The sequence below is a fragment of the Colias philodice genome, chromosome 14 (assembly GCF_061535455.1).
Source record: "Colias philodice isolate Cphi_HAF_F1 chromosome 14, ilColPhil1 Martin Lab GWU primary, whole genome shotgun sequence".
Lineage (NCBI taxonomy): Eukaryota > Metazoa > Arthropoda > Insecta > Lepidoptera > Pieridae > Colias > Colias philodice.
Genome location: NC_143099.1, coordinates 1,798,395 through 1,824,518, shown reverse-complemented (window position 1 = coordinate 1,824,518; position 26,124 = coordinate 1,798,395). Strand labels below are relative to the sequence as shown.

The 26,124-nt window shown below is 32.9% G+C and overlaps 1 protein-coding gene and 1 long non-coding RNA gene across 2 annotated transcripts; both read left to right on the top strand.

The window, feature by feature from the left end:
* Nucleotides 1-2: 2 nt before the first annotated feature.
* On the top strand, nucleotides 3-966 carry LOC149482659 (uncharacterized). Its single transcript, XR_016316591.1, has 2 exons — nucleotides 3-142; nucleotides 206-966. It is a non-coding gene; the product is annotated as an uncharacterized LOC149482659 (long non-coding RNA).
* A 1,889-nt stretch (nucleotides 967-2,855) lies between these two features.
* Haspin (haspin) lies at nucleotides 2,856-24,793 on the top strand. Its single transcript, XM_089703341.1, has 12 exons — nucleotides 2,856-3,278; nucleotides 3,518-3,594; nucleotides 3,671-5,170; nucleotides 5,376-5,452; nucleotides 5,531-5,588; nucleotides 7,140-7,335; nucleotides 9,522-9,698; nucleotides 10,270-10,387; nucleotides 19,610-19,822; nucleotides 22,366-22,461; nucleotides 23,063-23,268; nucleotides 24,229-24,793. Exons 1-12 carry the CDS (start codon nucleotides 2,908-2,910, stop codon nucleotides 24,428-24,430), a joined length of 3,291 nt encoding a protein of 1,096 aa, XP_089559467.1. The 5' UTR covers nucleotides 2,856-2,907; the 3' UTR covers nucleotides 24,431-24,793.
* Nucleotides 24,794-26,124: the final 1,331 nt, after the last annotated feature.

Genomic DNA, 26,124 nt, shown 5'->3' with positions numbered 1-26,124 from the left:
TTAAAATAATAAATAGGTTCTGGCCAACATCTATACACATAAATTTTTGATTACCTACTAGATATTCCAGGGTCAAGTGTGAAAATTGGGTTAAAGTTATAACAAAAAGTAATGCTTGTATATTAAGGTGTTCATATGTCAGGTATTTTGTCAAAATACCGGTATTTTGTATTTCATCATAGTATTCCGTGCCGTATTTTGCAAGTCGGCAAGCACCACAAGCACCCTCTGATATATCAATAGAATGATTGTTTGAAATTTAAATTAAATGTATCTACAGTGTTACAATGTGCTATCAAATTGTATTGCAATTTCTATTGTCAATTTTCGTAGATGTTCATAACTAAATGTAGGAAATTGTAAACGATTCAGTGTCTTTCTGGAGTAAATCGAGTGGACCACTGCCTAAAGACGCTTAGCATACCTAATGCAAAATATGCATTTCCTTCATTGAGGTTCTTATTGCTAAATATCATAAAAGTCAAGCGATTTAAATCACTTAACTAGAAATAAATGTACAAAATATTATTTCTAATATGAAAATGATAATATGAATGCCTCGTTCAATAGGCGCCTTTAGAACTTTCAACTCTACCTTCAATGTGAAAAAAATCTACTCAAAGTTAAATGCTACTCTAGCTACTCTGATTTTGAAAAATATTTGATTTAAAACTATACCTACATAAACATTATATATGCTTCTTAGCGCCAAAAATATATTCGTCATATAATATAATTGCTTATAATGTAATTGGCGGTGTATATTACTTAAATGGTCCTAATAATATGTGGAAATTAAATCACAATGTGTGAAAGAAATTTTGCCAAAGGTTCATGATCTTTGTCTTGTAGTTATAAAATTATTATTTTTTTATTGGATTGCGTTCTGTTATGTGTCATTTGTAAATTACTTACTACAGGAATTGTATTTCAATAAATATAGAATCTTAAGCGTACAAATTAAAAGTAATTTTATTTATATTACTAACGATCCCACCATATAAACCTTCCTCTTGAATCAGTCTAGGTATTAAAAATTAAAAATATTCGCATTTAAATCCGTTGCGTTGATAGTGCTAACAGCTAAGCTATAGTTTATTATCTATACATATAATATTAATATTATATCTAGTTAATATTATAAAGCTGAAGAGTTTGTTAGTTTGAACGCGCTAATCTCAAGAACTACCGGTCCAATTTGAAAAATTCTTTCGGTGTTAAGATAGACCATCTATCGAGGAAGGCTATAGGATATATATACAGGAGCAGAGCAATGCGCGTGAAACCGCGGGACAAAGTTAGTTTAAAATATCCGTACCTATACCATTGTGAACCACAGACAGCAGCAGAAAGTGAAGCTTTCTCGTAGGTACCAATTATATTACTGTGGGTTTTTTTGTGACTGAACTCCTAAATCGCTGAACCGATTATAAGAAAATTTATTTTGTGACTTCAGGCAAATTTGAAAACTTAGAATGGTTTCGATTTTTTATCCGTATGCCAGCGAAAGTTTAAACCGGGAACAAAAGCTAGAACTTATATCTAAGTGTAAAGATGGTGTAAATTATAAATAAAAAATGTCGATTTGTAAGCGCAAATTAATCGAGTATTATCCTGAGATTATTGTGCATTACTTATGTCGTAAATCGTAATTGAGATTATTGTGCATAATAATAAGATAGTTATTTTAGTATTATTGTATATAAAAGAAGTTAAAATATGTTAAATTGGTTGTTAATATTTTAAATTCATTAAAATAATTGTGTTTTATTATATTTCCTCTAAAATATAAACATATTGGATAATAGTAATAATATTAACAACACACAAAGTTTAGAACCAGCATGTTTTAAAGTGCGTGTCTGTTTCACTGTTGAGCTTTCTTCTTCATTTGTGTAAGGCGCAGTAAGGCGATGATTTTGGTATCTTTGAATCATGCCAAAGAAGTTTCACTTCTGACACGTGTGCTCGGCACACAAACTTTTTTAATTTACTTGAGAATTAAATATTTTTGATGGTGGTAATAAAATTGAAATGTCTGTCGTCCTCATATGACATAGAAACTCATGTCATTGCTGGACGCTGGTCATTGCTCGTCAAACATAATAGCATCTACAGACGCTCCGATTTGGTTGGTGCCAACCATCCGACCACGACCAAATCGGAAAGTGTAGAGAGCGGTCGGTCCGACATAATTATTATTAATATTGGTTTGACGTGGTCGGATGCGCCAGCAATACCGACCAAACCAACTTCCTATCCGATCCAACCAAATTGGAACGTTTGGAAGCTTTGTTCCGACCAAATCGGCTCATTCCATAGAGTAATATAGGTAATTGGCTCATTCACATTTGCAACGCCGCCGGTGTAGGACGTCAACATGAACGCCGAGGGAGTTACGGTCACCGAACGTGACATATTAATAAAATTACTGGAACTATATAAAGACTTTCCCTGTTTGTGGGACTTAAGTAACAAAGATTACGCAAATAGAGATGCCAGAAATCAAGCGTATTTTATTATGTTAGAAGTATTAAAAAAATTGACAGTGCGGCTACATTAAAATCCTTAAAAAATAAGTTATAAGAGCCGCATATGACTGTAATTTTCTCTATTTCTATAGTAGAATTTAGCCCATTCTCTTCGTACTATGGTCAACTGACATATTACTCTATGGTCAACTGACAGTTGGAAGGCCAACCGTCGGACAATCTGTAGCAATGTTGGAATGGTTGCCATGTCGGTTCCAATATGGTTGGCACCAACCAAATCGGAGCGTCTGTAGATACACTATTTCGTAAGTGTCAAAGTCAAACGTATTTTTGAATTTGAAAAAGATGAATCTTGAAAACATTTGTAAATATTTTAAAAAGCTGGACTAAGACTGTTTGAGCGCAAAAAACGAAAATGAGGCGAACTTATAAATCTAAAAAGGAAACTGGGCTGGATCCTAGAGATGTGAAGCAAATTGTTGATGCGAAAAGCTCTGTTTTCGATGCGTTTTATATAGAAAACATTAAACAGGCTAAACGCGAACTTTCTTGTTTAGGAGTATCTAATCAATTTGCAGCATCAAATAGAGTACGCAAGAAAAAATATGTGAAACGACTTAAAGAACCAGAGATTATTAGAGAGTCTACGTCTAGGTCCACATACTTGACTCCAGATAAATCTTTACGAGTAAATAAACCCGAAGATTTGTTCGATCAGCTACTTCGTTCATCCCCACCGAAAAATTCACCAATATTTAAATATGATCTGAATGACAACAAACAAAAGTAAGTTATAAATAGAAAATATTAATTTATAAAGTTTGTTTTGTAGTCTTTCCGTAAACTTTGTACTTACTTTATAAATTAAAAGATCTAAAAATTGAAAAGGCACATTCATGTTAAAATATTAAAACATAAATTATAATTTTTGTAAGGTTAAATTGTTTTTCGTTGGATTTGTTGTGTTGGAAAATTTATGTTATTTTTAGTGTGTGTTTAATGTTATCATTATTTTTAATTTAAAGGAAAAACAAGAAATATTGTAGAAAAAGAAAACAAAAAAACATTAGGAAAGTGAATTATTCCAGCTCTGATACTTCAGGTAAGTAATACATTTATTTATTCTTATATCAAGACCTGATATCTCATGATTAATTGAATTTACAATTTATTTTTAGATTCAAGCAAAGAAAATATTGACTTCGATCAGTCTGATATTAAATCATATAAACTACACATAGAGAAAGAGTTGAATAGCTCAAAAAGTTGCAATGACTCTATTGAAAACATTGATGAAAATCTATCATTGTTTAATAACCCTGACTTTGAAAGGGACAAACTCTTATCATTCACACCCAATAGAAAAATTAGCCAAATAAGAAGCTCAGAAGTGGGCACATCACCATTTTGTAGCACACCATTCCATGAAAAATATAGAGGGAAATCTATTTACAAATATTCACCTATCACTATTAATTCAAATCACAATTTAACAAACATAATAGAAAACAGATTTAGTGATGTTTATGAAAATATTGAGCAAAATAACAAACAAATCTCAGAAAATGACAAATTTCTTGGTTTCTCAAATGTGAATAAGACTGCTGAAATGGAAGTGTTAAATAAATACAAGGACATAAATGATCAACTTACTATGAACTGTTCTATGACTTTTACTGATGATGAATTACCTAGTGAACCTTTCTTGGGCTTCTCAAATGATAAACAAAATATTGAGAATGAAATGGAAACCAGTACATCCAACAGTGATTTAGATAATACACAAAAAGCGGAATCTGGATCTTTATATGATACATGTAGTGAAAATGAGTCAATAGAGAATAATACTGTAACAAACAAAGAACCAATTGTTAAGATTCAAAGACTGAACCAATCTATTCTAGAGAAGTACTTAAATAAAAACCAAAAATCTGATGCAGAATCAGATTTTAATGACAGCATTTCTACTGATAATTATGCCAGCTTTGCTTCAGATACATCTAACAAATCATCTGAAATTAATGAAGATATAGACTCTTCATCAGAAAACTGTACAGTATCTGAAAATAGAGATTCAGAAACATCTACAGATTCAGACGATACAAAAGATGTCACTGTGAATTTCGTAACAACAAGACGAAGAAATGAAATGACTAATGATTCATTTTTCTTTACTCTAGATAATTCTATAAGCAGTATTAATAATTTAGGTGTAGATAATGAGGCTACAATAGCAGATAAAAAGGAGCAGGACACCGGTAATGTAATTAGTACAATAAGTGAAAAGGACAATACAATTACTGAAACATTGAGTTCCAATGATGATGAACCTGGTGCAAGTAATACAGTATCAAGAAGAACTAAAATCCCACAGTCACCAAGATCATCTATTACTGTAAGGAAGAGTAACAGACCAGACACTAGTTGTAGACCTTCAATAACGACAAGACAAAGTGTAAGACTGACTAGCAATACATCCCTTAATACGAGTGAAATAAAACATCCTATAGTGCTGCAGCCAGGGAAAAAATGGCAAAGGTCCTTAAGTATTTATAGAAGAATGACGACAATGGTAGACGGTACAGATTATTCAATGCTTGATATTGAACCATTGGAGAATAAGGGAAGGAAATATAGGCAAAGTGTAATAGCCACAATTGAGTTGCAAGATTTAAATGGTAAGATATTTATAAAATACATTTTCAAAGATATATAAACTGCATGCAGTCTTTGAATTTAAAAAGTAATGAAAGAAACATCAATTTCACATCAACAGCAAAAGTTGCAGTGTAATGTCAGGTCTAGAATTATTTATAATACACGAAATTTAATGAAATTTATTGATTTGTATACAGAAAATATTTATTATTGTTTATTTTACAGCTTCACTTCACAATGAATCAATTAAAAGTCGCAGAAGTACTTTTGTTTCAAAGCCCATCAGGTCAACAATTAAATTAGTAAGTTGTTTTTAATTATTTTGTTGTTAAATTTACGAATCAAATAAAAATTATTGTAAATTATATTCCATCTTCTAGGATTCTAATGAATCAAGATCCAGCATTTGTTCTTCGGCTGCCTTTGACGATTCGAAAGGTAAATATTTTCCAATACAAATAATTTCGGTTATTTAATTTTAAAGATAATACATCTAGTATTAATTGTATTTTATAGCTAGTAACACTGTACAGCTCATAATTTCTCTAATAAATCTGTAGTGAAACCGGATGCCTAATATTGCCATCTTATTCTGTTTACATAAAAATGGGGAAAATTATATAAATCTCAGAAGTATTAATTTTATACGAAATGTAAAAATAAAATGTAAAGAATAATCTTTTCGAATGAATTGTATATTTTTGTAAATTAAATATAATATTATCGAATACTTAATAATGTAAAAGTAGTTAGTATGTACCGAATAAGTTCTTTTTGTGATTCCGTAATAAGTGTAACTTCCTATGATTATCTGACTTGAACTTAAAATTGAATAATTGAAATTGGTACGATGTAAAGATTTGAATGAAAACTTTGTTTTACAAATTATCAAATTGCAAATTCGTTGCCAATTTGAGGAAATATCAATAAGGGTTGTGGCAACACTAACGTGAGCTCATCTCCTCAATCTTCTCGTCACGTTTCAGCGTTCCCAACCGTACGATAATTATCGTACAAACACGATAATTTGGTGCCTACGTACGATGTACGATAGCATGTTATTATCGTACGCTGATTTTACGATAATTTCTATCAGGCAAAATTCGAGAATTTATATTATTTCACCCATACAAATATGAAATTTTGACGTGTTTCTTATCGAACTTTCATGGGAACAGTGAAATTTTGTTAGATTGAATTTTAAACTTGGCGCGTTTATTGAACATAAAGTGGAAATGGAATCGGTTCAGGTCTGTAGTCTGTACCACGAGTAAAACCAAAGAGCATAATGAATAATAAGGCACTTAGAATCTATGCTTAGAATTCTATCGTTTGAGTTTCAGTGTCCCGTTGATTTGACAGCGGTAGTTAAACAAAGATTAACTATAGAGAACTTGCATACTTATCAATATTACAATTTATATGATTTATTTATTTATAATTGACTTTATTTTAAAAAGTACGATAATTTCGAACCAAAAACGCCTAATGTACGATAATTTTACGCCCCTGGTACGATAATCAGCTCACTTCAGGTTGCTAACACTGTCACGTTTACGTATTTCATACGTTAACGTAACAATTAGTTAAAAATCGCGGAAGCAGACGCAAGCTTCTTGTGTTGTTAAATTTTTATTTTTATTGTTTTAAAAGAACGTACTACATTGTTAGTGAATATTTGCGATTGTATTATTATATAATACAAGGACAAAATACTTTGTGCTAAGTTACCTATTTTGACTGTGGACTATTTGACTGCCATTCATTATCCCTAACGGGATAATAGCTTGGTTCTACGCCTTTGTTCAACAAAAAGTGTCCAAAGCCAAGTGCATGCATCTTTCCCTGCAATACTCAGGTGAGTTTGTAGAAATATACAATTGGGGCATCTTTGTGTTGTTTTCTACGTAATTATTAGTCACGGGGAAAGTTGTCATTCACTTCCTTGTATGTGTCACGACGCGATCTCGAAATGTCTCGTGTTTTCAGGATATTTGTCCGAGGATTGTGATGATACGGTTGTCGACTTATCAAAGCTTTCGCTCGGTGACTCGGAGGACGAAGTCACTGTTGTAGACAATTTTCATGAAACGACAAGCCGTCCGAGTACTGCAGCGCGTGATTACGTCCTACGACGCTGCAACCAGACAGATGCGCTATTGTTTGATGAATGCTATCCAGATACGTGAGTACATTCATCGTGCTATTTGCTATAAATTGCGTCCAATTAACGCACAACACATGTTCATACAAACAAACGTTTTGTAGGTCATGTAAATAACAAAATGGAGGCAATCGAAACTATTGTTTGGTAATAAATGCCATGTGCTTGAACTATTTTTTATTGTTGCCTACCTACATTCTATGTTATATTTTTTTAATTTTTCATGTATAGGTTATAGATTTTTTTCATAACCTCTGCTCATCAAACCTACTTACTTTAATTTTTAATGGAACTAATTACTAGTTAATTACAAAGTGACATTATAAATAGACACAATTAGGTAATGTTTGTATGGTGCATTTTTTGAATATATCTTTTCTTGTGGAATCATTAAAACTAGGTTAAAATTGTGTTGAAATCCATGTTAATCCGTCAGTCCTCGAATCACAGACACAATAGAGAATCTATTGTGTCTCGGCCCGATCCGGACGCTCGGTGGTCAATGGGTTAAAAATGAAAGTAATTTGTGTTCACTTAGCTTTCATAATTTAATGAATACCCATGAGATATCTGTAACATACAAAAATAAATTCACATGTGTAATAACTTTTTCTTATGTAAATTATTGGCTATATGTATATTGTATACAGATGCATGCATTTATTTGTTATTCAACTAAATATCATTTTTAGAATAACCATGTACCTCATCTTCATTTAATGTTATATGTTTTCACATTGCTTTGCTTGTGGCCATAATTGTGACTAATGCCTGAGTGTTTAAACAACGGGACCTTAGAATCCAAGGCTTACAGAGCTGTTTGCTATCAATTGTAAGAGGAACAGTCAGAGAGTATCACTTTTCTAACATTTACTCGCCTGACATGACTACAGCCATTGTTTTAATAAATAAATAATTTAATGTATAAAACATAATAATTTGGGTAAACATATTCTAAAGATATACAAAATTGTATAGCCAGTTGTTTAATATCCTCAATTACAACGGGTCACCATGAAATTTGACTTTGATTGCAAAGCATTAAATTTCGTAGTTTAGGTCGTAATTAGACGGAAAAAAAATATATGGCATGAAAAACTTTGCTTTTGTGCTTAGAAGACTGATTGAAGGAAATTTTTAAAAATCTCGGATTTTAATTTTTTATTGAAAATAAAACTATTGAAATAAAAATGTTTATTATTTTTATTAAGTTTTACTATCAAATTAGCGTACAGAGAAGTGGAAAATAACTTAAAAGTGCACACTTTTACTTTTTCTTTTATGTTCATAGCTATTTTCTCTCTATAAACCCCAAATATAGTCGCCCATCATGTTTTCATTGTATTGGCCTTGATAGCGTTGTTAAAAATTCATGATGTCCTGATGGAAACGTTCTCTTTGCTCTTCGGAATAGGCTCCCATATTGTTTTTAAATTTATCCAAATGAGCATGCAGCATATGTACTTTTAATGACATCCTACAGCCCATGGCCTTAAAATTTGTAATTGGAATTTGCCTTTCCTTCCAAACACCTTTTACAATATCTACAAGCAACATGTGGAGCCCATGGCTTATCTTGATTCCGTACAGGACAGTCAAAATATGCTTCATAGGCTTCACAGAGAACGTGAGATGTCTTTAGTTCATATTTCACGTCTCGAACTTTAATAAATTGACCACATATAAAACAAAATGCATCAGCATCGTATTTGCACTTCCGTGACGACATTTTAAGTTATTCTGGGCTTGTAAATAATACCTGATGGTTGTTTACCACTCGGGTGCCATCTAGCGGCACAGTGTAAACGTTAATATCCCACTCTCACCGCGCGGTCTTTTTAAAAAATTAAAATTTATGAAAAAATTGAAAAATTAGTATTATTATTATAACTATCACAAAAGCAAACTTTATACCGAAAAAAGGTATTTTCTTTTCGTTTTTGTGCATAACTAACTGGAAAATAATAGTATAAACTTTAGGACAAAGAACGAAAATTTTTTTGTCGAGTCGTGTTAGTAGTCCTAAACTAGGTACCGCGCTTTCAGAGCCGTAGACAGGAGAAAAGATGTCACTTTCCTTGCAAAGCTCTTAATAGCTTAAATAACAAGCACTGCTAAATAACTTTCTTAACTTGCAGCATCACAATGGACTAATTGAACTTATACATTGGCATAGTATTATATTGTAATGTTTGTTTCCCTTGCAGAGCTCTAAAGAACTGCCGCAAGATCGGCGAGGGCGTGTACGGCGAGGTGTTCCTGTGGCGCGCGGGCGACGGGCGAGCGCGCGTGCTCAAGGTGATACCAGTGGACGGGGACACTGTGGTCAACGGGGAGAAACAGAAGGACTATGGCCAGATTGTGTCCGAGATTGTGATTGCTATGTGAGTATGTGCGATGTGGGGTGTTTTGTGTAATTCAATGACTGATTCGTGAAGTTATATAGGTACTTTTCTATGTGAGTATGTGCGATGTGGGGTTTTGACGTGACAACGTCTTATAATTCGATAAAGTCGGCTGCACGCACGAAAAAACATGACTCATGCGGCGTTACCTCGCTCTGAGGCGTTCCATGTAAGGCTTGAAGTGCAAGCGAGAGCGCGGAACGAGCGACAAAGAAGCACAATCGGATGTTGTCACGTTCAACTATCGTCAGTAAACCGACTTACAGACAACCAATTTTTTTTGTACCAACTTGGCTAGTGTAGTAAAATGTTTTGTTTGTACATATTATGTGTGTATAGGAACAAATATGATTTTGTACTTGAATCAGTCTGTAGCAAGTGTGCGACAAATACCGCACATTTGAAGTAATGTTTGATGTGGGGAATTATAATGAACATGGGCAGATTGCTTTAATTTGTAATTGTTTTTTTTTTTATGTTAATACCTGTGTAGGAATATTTTGTTTACATACATAATTTCTTTTCTAAACTACAATTTTTCTCGTTTTAGGGAATTGAGCGCTCTTGGCGCTCCGATACCAGATATAGAGTGTCACTTAAATGAAGGGAAGAACGTTGAAACTTTGGATTTACATTCTGTAGAGAATGCAACTGATGTCTTCAATAAGGTATGTGTTTTGTATTTATTTAGATTAATCAGGTGATTGTAGAAAACGATTTATTGACTGTATTAATAAATTTATTCTCAGAATAAATAATATACTATGGATATAAATTGTTTCGTATGCTTTGCTCTCGGTATTGTTCGTGAGAATTCATTATATATTGTGCAATAATCTTCAGTATATGCCATTGTTTATTGAATAGGTTATTTTAAAGCAGAGCGGTACTTCATATGGAAAGTTTCAAAGTTGTTAATATCTATATACCTAATTTTAATTATATTAATTTGTTATCTAACGTCACTCATAGTTTATACTTTTAACCCTGATCTAAAACAAGGTTATCAATTGAAAAAAATGTTTTCACCATCTTAAACTTTCCTCTGGAAAGTAATTTGTTTTCTATTAAAAGTAAATAAAGCCTAAGTAAACAACTATCAAATTTAGACCAATTCAAGTTTAATAACAAACTGTATAAAAAAAAAGAAGCAGGTACTTAATTAAATAAATAAATATTTCGGGACAATTTTCACAGACGGCAGGATCTGATCCCATACTAAGCTTTTTGCTTGTGTTATGGAAAGTGGAAACCAGATAGCTGATAAACATACATATATAATTTTAAATAAATACTTATATATATAATTAACACCCAGACACAGAGCAAACATCTATGTTCATCACACAAATATTTGCCCCGGGTGGGAATCGAACCCACCCACCTCTGGCTTGGCAGAATTCGACTGTATTTGTTTTGTTTTGGGTTCCCACAGATCTTTAAAACACTATCGAGAAAAACTAAAGCAAATTTCATACTTACCCATCGATTTTGCATTTACAAACTAATCGCTAATATAAATAAAGATCCGCCAACAATACTATCGCAGTTAGATTATAATCAGCGCAAATGTTATTGTATTTAAATACGACTAATTGAATACCTACCAGGAAATAATTACTAACAGTAAATGATAATGTTTAATTTGCAATATTACATCACGGCTTTATCAATTATTATAACAATGGATTAGTCACTGTATTCAGGTCATGTAAATTATATAAATACTAACTAAATACATGTGGCTTTGTTCATATATGAGTTTATAAGCGGTCAAATTAGGTTTTGCGAAAAATTCTCAGGGAAAAGTATATGTTTGCTTTTAACGTCTTATTTTCAAATTAAAGACACATTAAAGTTTTATCAATTATCCAAGAAATTGACCCAGTCTAACAAAGAGACAGACAGGATACAATCTTTTAATATAGTAATCATATGATAAAACAATTTTAAATTAGATGCAACTACTTTTAGTGTTATCTATATCAGCTATAGATGATAATAGATTAAGATTAATATGCCAAGTCTAGGCACTTTAGATAATTCATCTATATAAGGAGCAATCCATATCCGTAATAGAGGTAAAAGTATTGACAATATAATTTATGCAATAATATGTATAGGGTAGGTTAGGTAATGTATGTAGTATGTACAAATATTAATCAGGGTATGTTTTAGTTCCTTATAATTATATGAAAATTTCTGATTCCGTAAATATTTGAAGATTACAAGTACATATTAATTTAGTTCTTTTGTAGGAAAATACAATTGCTTAATAATTCTAATTCAATTCTTAGTAAGTTCATGTATTTTTAGTCAGCTAATATGTAAATTTGATCAAAAATTGCATTTAATATGTTATGTCTATGTAAATTGTATTCGCAAACAATTATAAAATAGAGAAGTAATGTGTACTAAAGCGTTAAATTAAACAATGTCGAGATTATATCCGTGATGCATAAACTCAAAACTCAAATTATATTTAAAACAAATTAAGAATGCAAATCTTTAAAATATGTTTTCCGTAATAATAATAAAATCTCCCACAATCCCACTCTTTGTAACCAACTCTTAAAAAATTGGCTTGAAAAAAAAGTGAATCTCATGTCGTTAACAATTTTTATATACCCCTAAGGCCTGATAGATTATCCCAGCAGAGTAATGTTCGTGGTGTCAGCTAGAAAATCCATGTCTAAAATAATATAGATATATTGATGTCTATAAAATGTTCTCGAACACTATTCCTACCGTTACTTCATGCAAGCTCATATTAATATTAATTTATCGTGCATATTTTTCCAATACGTCGGCCGATAGATAGTGTATATGGAGATAATTATATGCACACGTGATTATATCCCGATACTACTATCTGAATACTTTAAAACGTGTTCTTTTGTAATAAATTATGAACATAAATTTTACTACGAAATCTAAATATAAAATATGAGTAACTGTTCATATAAAAGTCACATTTTTTGCTAAGAAAGCATTAATGTCCAAAGTATTTAGCATTAAAATCGCAATTACAATAAACAGAATCAATCTTGATAACAGTACTTTAAACTGTGAGTCATGACCTCGACAATAAATCACGTATGAATTTATCTACTATATTTTTATATTTTATTGTGAGTATATAAAATTTTATTTAGCATTGGGAAAATGATAACTGTATATTTACCGGTGGTGTGGGAATTTTAAATGCATAAAGTATTTGTTTCAAAGCAATTAAGCGATGCACATCCTTTTGTTAGAAAAATATATGCCTTTTTATTAATAGTTAATAATGTGTTTTCAATGTTTTCTTTTCTATTATAAACATCATTGTTTAGTAGGGATATTTAATAACTAGCCGGTCCCGCTTCGCCCTGTTTGCCCCGGGATAAAAACAAAATAAAATAAACCTTATGACACTCATAGACAACGTGACTTTCTATGGGGAAAATATTTTTAAAATCGGTTCAGTGGATCCGGAGATTACCCCTACATCGTCACAAATTCACAAACTTTACCTCTATAAGATATTAAGTATTGATATAAATAGCCGCAAAAAACAATCGAGTCTATATAAGAACTATTATAGAAATCGATAACATCTCAATGAATTCATTCACAATAACGTCTTGTATGCCTTGAACAATGATAAGGGAAATGGGCCAGACTGATTAGCGAGCATTCTATGTATACTGCACTGTAATGTGTACTCTGTTGTGTTGATAAGTGATAACGTATTTGCGTTTGTTTGTTATGATTTGCGTAGTTGATTGGAGTTAGAAAAGGCATTTTTGACATTGATTTCTTGTTGCTGTAGAATAGATGATAGAGGTGGCCTTCAGGTTGTAGATAGATAGATATTGCTCTTGAATTATGTTACTGGGATATTACGCGGTTTCGAAGGCCGTGATTTATAATGAATACGTGAGAACATAATGAAAAGGAATTCGTTTAGATATTGAGTGTTGAAAAATCGATGAGCAAAAAACTACAAATTCGTTGAACTAAAATTCTTCTCACTAAGTTTTTATGCGACGTTATGAATATACGATAACACACACAATTAAATGGCTTTCAATAAATTAATGCATGTCCATCTCGTAAATTATTAGATGACCCTGTCTTCAGTAATTAGCAAAGATAACATTTAACATTAAAACATTTGACCCAATTCCTGAATTTATCGACAAGTGGACCAATCATTTTCTAAATACAAGCTGTGTCTATAATATTCGACCTCACAACGTTCCAAGGCGTTTTTTTAATAGGGTTCCCAGCTATAGCGTTAACGTATTATACTGTTTTTCACTATAATATTATACTTTTTACAGTTGTTCAACAAAAATAAGTACATGTTCAATAAGCTGCTTTCAGTATCAAAATGCCTACTACAATACAAATATGTATGCATTCAAATTATTTTTAACCTTTATCTTTCTCAGAACTTGCATTATATTTGTTTTAAAATAATTCTTACTGTTAAAATTGGTAACCCTATAACATGAAACTTTAATGACACATTAGCGCGATCGAATTTCCCACCACACGCAGTTATATAATCCGTGACTCAGTGGTGATTCAGGATTCTTAACAGCTGTGTTCCATGGTTTGTTCTGGTGACGTAATGAATCTGTGTCAATCGTGGTGATTTGGCGCGTATTAGTGTATTTTTTTTTAATTTTGTAACGTTTAGTAATTAGTTAATAAGGTATTTACATACATGATTATGTGAGGGTGACTGTTAATGATGGCATTGAAAGTGTTATTTATTTGGTAGTTTAATTATTTTCATTGATTTTGGCACACATGCAAATTCCGGCATTTCTTTGGTTCGCCTAATTAAAACTTCATAGACAATAAAAACGTATAAGTACACATAATATTATCTTTTATTACAAACACATCGTTCTCCTAACGTGAGAAACTAATGTGTGTAATATATTCATTGATTCAGGACATTACAAAATCATTAATGGCCGATTAGTTTTTTCTAGTTCCAAAAGTGAATAAAATTAATTGATTGATGAAGTCTGAAAAGAATATGAATCAAATATTATATTAGTTTTCTCTTATTGGCTTGTAACATGGTATCAAAATGTTACAATACTTCATGTATGAACATTTATGTAACATGCAAATTTATAGTACAAGGAGTTAATATAGGCTTTTCTGTACTAGACGTAAGCTATCACGTGTTAAATAGATTGCACGTGTAACAACTTCTTATTGTGTTAGGGGAAACGTTTACACTGCGCTGCGGTAAACATGTGATGCGTGTAGTATAGAGCAGTTACCAATGTATGTGCATAATAACTAAATATAAGGATTTAAATAAATAAATAAAATACACTTTATTGCACATTGCATAGATACAATTTACACAAACAAAGAAAATTAGCGCGTGTATCTCTAAAAGAATACGCTTAAGGCAATTACACGGTTCAACGACCTTAATGATTCTGTCACTACATTTGAATTTGTTTTTTTAACCGCCCTCTATAAATATACATCGTTGTTGAAGTAAAAGTGACCAAAGATTATGGAATTGTATACTGTATCGTATTGTATCGTAATGTGTTAGTGGTTTCTACCTAATTTATGTTTTCTCTGAGAGGCAGTAACATATTACATTTATGAATAGTAAATATTGTGTACTATGTATGTTGTAAATGTAATGTAGGAAGACTCATCTTTCAACATTAACCGTTATAAGCAAAGTCTCTACTACATGACCCATTCTGGAGGCCTTAAGATGACTAAGCAAGTAATTATAAGTTCTAGAGTGGGGAACAGTTAAGAAAACACCGATTTAGAAATTAATTTTATTCAACACGGACTCTACTATATTCTGGAGACCTGATGATGGCTAGGGTGGAGAACATCTCACCTACAGAGATATAAAAGATGGATTTGACGTAATTCTATAGAACGGCCTCTACCATGTCATGGTGTATCGAATGGTAATGGTGACCAGGCAAATGTATTTAGCGTTCTCTGTATATCTCTTCATACCTAGTAGGAATATATGCATGCAACCTACACACACCGAAAAAAATAGGGGAACGGACAAGAAATCACGTTTTTTTCGACTTGTTATGTATTTTGTAGTTAGTTCGGGGTTAATTTTTTAAATCTTCGTCTTTGAAATGATGACGAGAAATAAAATGTGTTTCGATTTTTAAACATTAAAATATTGTACCCCTTTAAGAGTTTGGTGCCTATTTATCGACTATATAGCAGCTTAAAATCAAAAATATTATAACGTGTTTTAAACTGAGTTTATTTTTTTCTACTGTTTATCTTTGAACACATTACAAAATGAGTGATATTCCTGCGACTGAAGTTACCAGAGCCTATGACTATGACTGATGTGGGTCATACCTTCCGTTCAAAGAATACAGTGTTAGTTGTGTCGGTATCTATGGTCTATTACAATGTTCAACGCTATAGTTAAACAGTCTTACATATTATGTTGGCGCGGGCAAGGAAGAAATTGGGCAACTTGGAATTGGTTTTATAAGGGTGCAAACTTGGATAATTTATTTTGTTGTGGCTTTGGAAAAAATGCATGTGACGTGTGTAGATCAGTACCACCATGTCATGGCAACAGGAAAATTATAGTACAGTTGAAGATTAAAGGTATTCGAGAAGGAAATAAAACCGACCCAGTACGAGTTAGACTCGCGCACGAGGGCTCCGATCAAATCTATTTTTTATGATGTTGTAACTTTAAATTTATGTTTTTTAGCATTGTTTCCATTATTTGTGTCTATAAGACATCGCCGACATCTGATTAAATCTGATATTTGTTTGGATTACTAGGCCGAACGTTGATTTAACAAGCATCACTCACGACGTCCAACTAGTTAGCGAATTTATAGCCCTTTGAACAGAGCGGATAGAACGTTCGGCATATTGTTGGATGACGAGTTGTTCTTTAGTCATTCAATTAAATGTGGTCATTCAATAATCGCTCTAGTCTACAATCAAAATGACTGCGACATATTATCTAGTATCTTATTAAAATCCTCCGATTAAACAGATTTTCCAGAGAGTTGACGTCTTCAGAAGAGTTTTCGCTTTCGTGAAGTAAAAATTTAACAAAAAAATAATATTGAAAAAACCTTCGTTTTTCTTAAAAATATATTTATAATGACGCTTTATTTGATTATTATTATCCCGAATGTTGGGTTGTAGAATAAAAACGCCTTCGTCACAATTCATATTTTATTATTCCTTCACTTGGTACATTCACTTGATAGTTTTCTTAAATCTTACATAAATCACAAGGCATGGCTTTGGCACTTATAGACCGCACTGGTCGGCTGTTTAAGATCAATTGGCTCGCTGATCGTCTCTTCAAAAAATGTAAGCGATCGACTGACAACAGCTAACCAACTGGAGGGGAGGTTAAGTTGTCAGGAGGTAGATTATAAATACCAGAAAACCTTGTCGATGGAAATGTTCTATGTATGATTTTAAAATTTGTAACACGAATCTATTTCTTTTTTCCTCGGAGAGTCACTGAAAAGGAATAATTGTTATATAATTTATATTTTTATGAATCACTAGCTTTCCGCCGGCGGCTCCGCCCGCGGTTTCAAAGAAAAACTCGCATAGTTCCCGTTCCCGTGGAATTTCCGGGATAAAACCTATCCTATATTACTCGTGGATAATGTAGCTTTTGAATGGTGAACGGAATTTTTAAAATCGGTCCAGTAGTTTATGAGCCTATTCATTACAATCAAACAAACAAACAAACAAAGTTTACCTCTTTATAATATTAGTGTAGAAGAAATCATCGGTTCACCCAGTTAAAAGTGCGGAGGTAACGGAACCAACAAAAAATTCAGTTGAATTGAGAATTTCGTCCTATAATGGCGTCGGCTAAAAATGTTGCTATACGTTTATGTCAGTTTTGACTTTCCTACGATTTTATACAATAATATAAAATTAAATGATTTTATACAATACTAGCCGCTCCGCGCGGTTTCACCCCCGTGGTTCCTCTCCTGTTGGTCGCAGCGTGATGGTATATAGCCTGTAGCCTTCCTCGATAAATGAGCTATCTAACACCGAAAGATTTTTTCAAATCGGACCAGTAGTTCCCGAGATTAGCGCGTTCAAACAAACAAACAAACAAACAAACAAACAAACAAACAAACTCTTCAGCTTTATTATATTAGTATAGATAAAAAAAAATTGCTGATTTTCGGCGGTATGGCGACCATTTGGAACTGTCTGAAAAGTATTGCATGGCGATTTTCGTACATGGCTACTGGATGATGATTACCTTTGCAAAAATTAGCCTGGTACAAATGGTTGATTTTTTTTTTTAATCAACGCATTCACGTCGGTATTGTGGGCTGTAAATTACACCGGAAAAGTATGGCATGACACTACGCCTACTTCTTTTTTATGGGCTATCGGTAAATCCTAAAATTTTTGTGTTACAAATCGTTTGCCTTCCGTAATTTATCCGACGAGTTCGACTAACGCCCACGCGACTAGTCTACCGGTACCACTGTTCTGACTATGATTTTTCTTTTTGTCATTGCGTACTAAGACCACTGCAGTAGAACCGCCATCCGGTTACAAATGACCCAAAATTTTGTGTGAGTATCTCCCGGCTTTGGATTGTTTTGGACCCTTAAAATATACGATAGAACAGCAATTAATCTTTTCTAAAAAATATTCAAGGCACAGGGAAAGTCTGGTTACTGTTTTATAGGTATGTGTTTTCTGATAATATTTTACTGTCAAAAATTATCAACACTGGATATTATTCAATGACGCCTTTCAAAAACAAAACTAATTTACAAACAGATTTTTATATCTTTACATACCTATTTTTAACTTTCATTTCATGAACTGCTCATGTAAATACCTATTACAATCTGGTTTAATTTAACAAAACATTCAATTCGGTGAATTTTAGCGTTATTTTGCAAAAAAAACCGCACGTACAGTCCCCCGTCCGAGTTGAACTGACACCGTCAAATTTCGTCGAAAATATGCAATAGAGGTGAGGTTTTATGTGGGTTTTATTATAAATTCGAGTTTTTTCTTGATAATTTAACCATAATAATGAAAATCGAAAAAACAATCAATACAAATTGTTACAAATATCATAACATATTTTTTGGTATAAATTTCATGTATAAATATGTAGCCGTTTTCCTAACAAAATGCGTTTTATGTTCAAAAAGGGGTTGATTTGTATGTATTTTTTTATGTTTAGGCCGTTCTAAACTGAAAAGTAAACAATACACTTTGTTAATTATATCCTTGAGTATCACATATATTTTTTTAAAGACAATCGTACCAACAGTTTCCTCAACAAAATTCAATATGTATAAGGTGTTTTCCGGTTTTGACCATAGTAATCCCCTTAATTTATAAGTAAGGAATGTTAATTTTATCTCCAAACATTGGCATTTAGTTCGGTAAAATTTTATTATGGTTGCTTCTAAATGATAATTTGTCGTATATCAACAACTGTCTAATGAATACATAACAAAAAATGTCGTAATAATGTTAAATCTCATTAAAAACTCTGCCTAAGAGATGCTTAGGCACAGTTTATCCCTGGACAAATTTTAAGCGTGATTGATTATTGAAGTGAAACTTCTTTATCGGGGTTAGAAAAAAATTTAGTGTAACATTTTCTCGTTACGCGTGACATTTTTCCGTTACGCGCCATCTTTTTCTTATTTGGTAGGGCCACGCGTGAATCGACGTATTTCTGTAAAGTTGCATATTGTAAATTATTTTTTGAAAAATAAGGTCATAAAGAAGTTTCACTTCTTACGTGTGTACACTAGTACACGCACACATTTTTTATTTATAGTATGTCAATGAAAATGAAATATCTATAAACTATTGTTCCGCAGGTTCTAGCCGCGCGTCTAGTATACGGCCCGTACCCAGCCCGCCTGCTCGACCTGTGGGAGCTGTACGACGAGTGCACCGGCTCGGAGAACGATAGCCCTGCTGCATTGCCCCCAAACCAACACTATCTAGTGTTAGAGTTAGCTAACGCGGGACAAGATCTAGAGGGATACCAGTTTAACAACGCGGAACAAGCGTACGCGCTTTATAAGCAGGTTTGTGGCGGATTTTTTGTGATTTTTTTAGGATTTTTTGTTATTTTTTACTTTCAACCTACTTTCAACCAACCCAATCTGGACCTGGACATGGATGAAAAATACTTTCAACATCGGAGGAGTTGGTACTGGCTGGTATAATTATGGTTTTTATGTTTGATGTTTTAGCTGTTATTACTTATTTTGTAGCCTAGCCATCATCGTATTTTTATCTAGTAGAAATTTGTAATACATATTTACCTAAATGATGAGAATGGCCACCCTTATTTAAAGTGATAAATATTACTTAAACCGTTACGGAATCAAGAATGTTTGTTTCTGATTCAATGGACTTAGTTTGAACGCATGTTTTTTTTTGTTTTTAGTATTGTGTGTATTTATTATTTAGCGTATTCCCAAACTAAAATTAAATACGGGTAAATTTAAGGAAAATGGCATGCTGACTATGTAGGTTGAGACGGTCAGTGCTGATTAGCCCATTGACCACCGAGCGCCCCGATCGGGCCACGACACAATAGATTTTCTATTGTGACTGTGATTCCGGGGCCTGATGGATTAGAAACTGAATTCGTAGAATGATTGCATGAGAAATTATACAAAATAACTATTGTGCAATCCATTTTCCATGAATTTGGTCGTGTCTGAAACGGTCATCAAACAATATTGATATTTATATGAATCATCAATCAATAACTTTGATGACATTTGCATAAATGATCTCTTTATATGGTATTCATAATGTCAGAAGTCTTATGTATTTGGAAATTGCATTTAAATCTAGCAAACGTACAGTCAGAAAAACTTTTTCACATAGGAGTAATATAAATCGTTTATGACCTCAGGCGATTATTTTTAGATGAATCTTATGGGCCCTCTACACTATCGTGCCTCTACTCGCCCAACGCTGCCCATTGTGAAGAAGGCCCATTATTGATGATCTACATATCTTACAATTGACGCAAAACACGAGTGTATAGTAACTTCTAGGCGGTTCGAACGTCAAACATTGATTTGCCTATTTATCTATAGACTGTGTACAAACTAAATTTGCCATAAACAATAAATACAAGTTACTGACGTATTTCCCTGTAAACATTGGTGTGGTAAAACCATCTCTCGATGATTTGACGACTATAATATTATTGCATTATTCTATGAGCAATATTGCGCATAATTTACCCACAAACTACGTCAGCGTGACGTTGTTTATTGTAAATTGTTTAACTGTGATTTTATATTGCTAGTTGTAATATTGATGTTGAATGTTTATGCTAATTTTTGAAGTGAGAACTTGTTTGATGATATTTTCGTCACCAAACATGATTTTGTGACGTATTTTGTTGGTTGGAATAATACATTTGTAAAAAAAATCAATGTAAAGCATGCATTAATTCATTTAAAGTGAGATTCTGATTTACCTATACTTAATTAATTATTTTTGTGAAGAAAGATGATTATTTCTAAAGTCTGCCGTTTACACTTCAAAATTCAAGCAATATTTTAAGATGTTTTGTTTTAATTTTTTTAACCTAGGTTTTTTTTTGTTTGTTGTGTTTTTTTTTTCAGCACTTTACCCGCATGCCCCGTAAAATGACACTGGTGGATGGTGAGTGAATTTCTAGTTCAAGTATTTATTTTGCATCTTGACTAGATTTTCACTTATCCTTCAAACGTGTCGCCGCTTCTTATTGATGTTACAAGAGTGTGGTGTGATTTTTTGTTTTTTTTTATCGAAGCGAAACTTCTTTAGTCGCGTTGAGAGTAAAATTTCAAGGTCGCGTCATGGCAATACCGAATTACCGACACGTCATAGAGTAAGTCGATTTTAGTATCTTTGAATCTTGCCAAAGAAGTTTCACTTTAGAAACGGACTAGTACATGCGCTGTTTTTTATTTTTATTTTTTAACTTGCATGTGTTTTTTTTTTTGTAAAATTTGTTTTTGTTTGTGTTTTTTCGACTTATCTCGATAGATATTTCTTGTTTGATTATAATGTATTTAACACGTCTCGCCTAAGTGTATCGACCTTAACAAACAAATTTGTTTGGCGTGTAAACAAAACAATGTGTGAGTCAGTTTGATAAATAAAAACAAGTTCAATGGACGTGTCATAGACACTGATTTTATTTTTGGCTTTGATAATGTGTTTTTTTCTTTGAAATATGCAATTAGTGAATTTTGTATTTATTTTGGTAGTTTTCATATGCATTTTCAAGTACAAATGTTTTCTGTTTGGAAAAACCATGTTATTTGAAGGAATAGAATAGACACAGACTTGTGGTATATGTTATCTGGTAATGTTGGTGTATATGATTTTTTTTTCAGGCGCATGTATGTTTTGTTATTGTTAAATAATATACACAGGACACATAAAAAGATTTACTATTTTATGTGTCCTGGTCCATTTATTTTATTTTCAATAGATGTTAAGCAACTGTATTTAATATTTATTATGTCTGATTTACCATACAATGGGTGCAAACCATTTCTTTTTATTTTCAATCGTAAAAGGAATCATATTATTTCGTTATTTTTTACAACAGATTGCGTTCGCGTTGGCCGTAGCGGAGGAGGGTCTGGAGTTTGAGCACCGCGACCTGCACTGGGGCAACGTGCTCATTGCGCCCACCGATCAGAAGGTATGCGAGTTCGATTATTATGATGTTATATATTTTTACATTTCCAAGTGGGACATGGTTTAGTCTTCAAATACTTTAAAGTTTAAAGTCTTGCAATTTTCTCTGAAATTCTCATTTTAACATGAACTGTAAAATTAGAGATTAAGGAGATTGAGTGAGCGCGCTGGTTACTCGTCATTCTCTAGGACTAGGAGGATCGTCTTTTATATTGCTTTGTTGAAGGATCTATGTTGTAAATTGTAATACCTATATGTATATTATATTTTTTACTTACTAAACCGAGACATGTTGTCTTCGAGCGAACTGTCGAATGTATAGCCGTTATCTTCTTTCACAAGATCCTCCTGATAATAACCAGCAATAAATAAGCGACAATATCTGCCCAGCTATACAAGCTTGATGTGCACTAATTTACTATTGAAGTGAAACTTTTTTAGGCGCATTGAGAGTAAAATTTCAAGGTCGCGTCATGGAATGTTTACTAAGATTTTGGTATCTTTAAATCTTGCCAAAGAAGTTTCACTTCTGACACGTGTGCTCGGCACATACGCTCTTATTTTTTTTGATGATAATTATAAAACCAAAATTTTCCTATTTCCAGTACGTGACGTTCGTGCTCCGCGGCCGTGCACACCGCGTGCTCTCTTGCGGCGTGCGCGCCACGATCATTGACTATTCCTTGTCCCGTGCGCGCATGCGCAGTACCGCCGCGCCGCTGTACTGCGAGCTCGCGGACGACGAGGCGCTGTTCGACGCGCTCGGCGACTATCAGTTTGAGGTGTACCGACTCATGCGGGAGAGGCTCGGGTGAGTTGCGTAGGGAAAATGCAAAAAAATGTACAAAAAATGCAAAAAAAATGACAAAAAATGCAAAAAATAATACAAAAAAATGTCAAAAAACCCCAAAAAAGTCATTTGGCTAGGTTAGGTAGGAAAATATCCGGGTTTATCTAGGCTAGAGTATGTTAGGTTCGTTTTATCGACTACTGTGCGGCTCGCTGTGAAATCCAGAAAATCACCCCCAAAATACCATAGGTTAGGTTAACATCGCTATAAAAATATGAGGTTAGGTTAGGTAGGAAAATATCCAGATTTAGCTAGGTTAACTTGGTTCGTTATTATCGACTTCTCGCTATCCCGTGCGCTATACTACTAGCGGTCCGCCCCGGCTTCGCCCGTGGTACATATGAAAAATAGATGTTGGCCGATTCTCAGACTTACCCGATATGCACAGAAAATTTCATGAGAATCGGTCCACCCGTTTCGGAGGAGTATGCAGACTAACATTGTGACACGAGAATTTTATATAATACTAGCGGTCCGCCCCGGCTTCGCCCGTGGTACATATGAAAAATAGATGTTGGCCGATTCTCAGACTTACCCGATATGCACAGAAAATTTCATGAGAATCGGTCCACCCGTTTCGGAGGAGTATGCAGACTAACATTGTGACACGAGAATTTTATATATAAGACTATAAAATTAATTACCATATAAAATATACAAAGCATCAAAAACATTTTCTCAAAAGACAGTGTAAAAAGTGTGTCTACAGAATAAATGTACTTATTAATCTTTTTTTTTTACACGCTTTATATTAGCTTCACCTGTATGTTTGTTTGTAACCGACTTCTTTGGGCGCGATTTTGACCCACTTTAAACGGCCAGATTTCGTTTAAACTTTGTAGATTTATTGAGGACCGAATACACTAATTTGATAAAGCGTGTTTTTTAGTTTTTTTTAACTATTGTTTATTTTTATTCCAGTAACGATTGGAAGAACTACGACCCGTTCACAAACATTCTGTGGCTGCATTACACTGCTGATAAGATGATAACAGCCCTCCGCTACACACGCACTAACACCAAAATACACAAGCACTATATTGCCAAGCTGAAGGACGTCAAAAACAGAATACTGGACTACGGGTCCGCCGCCGAATTCGTCATCACAGACAACGAAATATAATTATCTATAATAAATAATAATAAAACTATAATTAATGCTCTACGCAACATACTCAACGATACCAAACGCAAAAAAGTATGATCATTTCAAACTATTTGAATTTGTATTTGTATTCGTCGTACCCATAATAAATAACTCGTATATTTTTTATACTTCAATATGGATATCCTTTGCGATTGTTATAAATTTGAATCTGAACAATTTAATTATAATGTAAATAATAGTGGTTTTGATAAATTCGTGAATGTAGTGGACGCTAAAAGAATTATTTACAATGTTGTTTCATTAGTACAATTTCAGCTGAAGGGTGCCTTTGGTGGCAAAGTGCCTTTCCAATTGAATAAATTCATATATTACATTCTATGAGGTTGTTTTATTTAGTAGCTCAGAAAACCCCCAAAAATGTTGATGACTGTTTTGATATAAAATGTTGACTTGTACCTAGACTTGTACCATTAAGGTTGATGTTCCGACCGTCCCTCCATACATTTTTGATTACCTCTAAACACTTAACACAGACACTATTTCTTTAAAACTAATCATTTTATCACTTCTCTATAATGAAATGTGTGCGCGTTCGACCTTTTTAATCAATAATTTACAATATTTACTTAGAAAAACAACAGTAAAATACCGGAAAAATTTGACATTTCTACAGTAGTGTGCGTGACTTTTGCCAAGCGAAACACGACATAAAGCACGACATCTAGCGCATAGACTATATACTTATTACAGATCTAGCGCGTCAATGTCTAAACGAAAGGCGATGTTTAGACATTGACGCGCTAGATGTCGTGCATTCGCGTTCGTTATCTTATACATAATGAGCATAATTCTAATAAATCAAAGTTCTGTGTAAAAATTGAGTAATTTCATTTCCAATCGTTCAAAGAAAATAACAATAAAATAAAATAAAACTAATGACCTTAGAAACTATGTTTTTTTTTGTAAACAATTTATTACTCATTATTGTTCGTGATTAGTATTGTGGCTAACATTGACTCATCAGTTCATCACTGAAACCAGTGATAAATCAGTACCTATATCATATTGTGTTTGAATATTTTTAAACAATGATATAAGTATACAATTATTATAAATCGGTAAACTATCAAAGTAATCACAAACTTGCAAACATTGGTAAAATGTCCAGTAGTTTATGAGCCTATTCATTACAATCAAACAAACAAACAAAGTTTTCCTCTTTATAATATTAGTGTAGACAAACACTATGAATACGATCACGAATGCAAATTCGGGGATTTTCTAATTATTGCTAAATAATAATTGAATTCGTTTTGAAATACTCTATAATTTTTAGTGTATAAATAGACATTTATAATGTGGTGCTCATTTTTTTTGTACTGCTAACGCTATTGTAGGTACCTATTTTCGTTGTTTTATTTCAAGTGAACACGGCCATACAATTTTGTCACGAGCCGCCTATGATTGTAGGTACTTTTGTTAGGCTCCTTCGTCGTCCGCGTCGCGTCGGCTCGAAAGTTCTTGATTTCATTGTCACGCGCTATGATTTGCGCGCGGATTTTCTTGTGTTGTGAATTTATTTTTGTATTATTATTATTTTTTATTTTTTTTTTTATTTTATTGATTCAAATAAAATATTTCACTAGTATGCATTTGAGACTATATTGTATTATGTATAATTTATCGTAGGTATAGTTATTCTTATAACG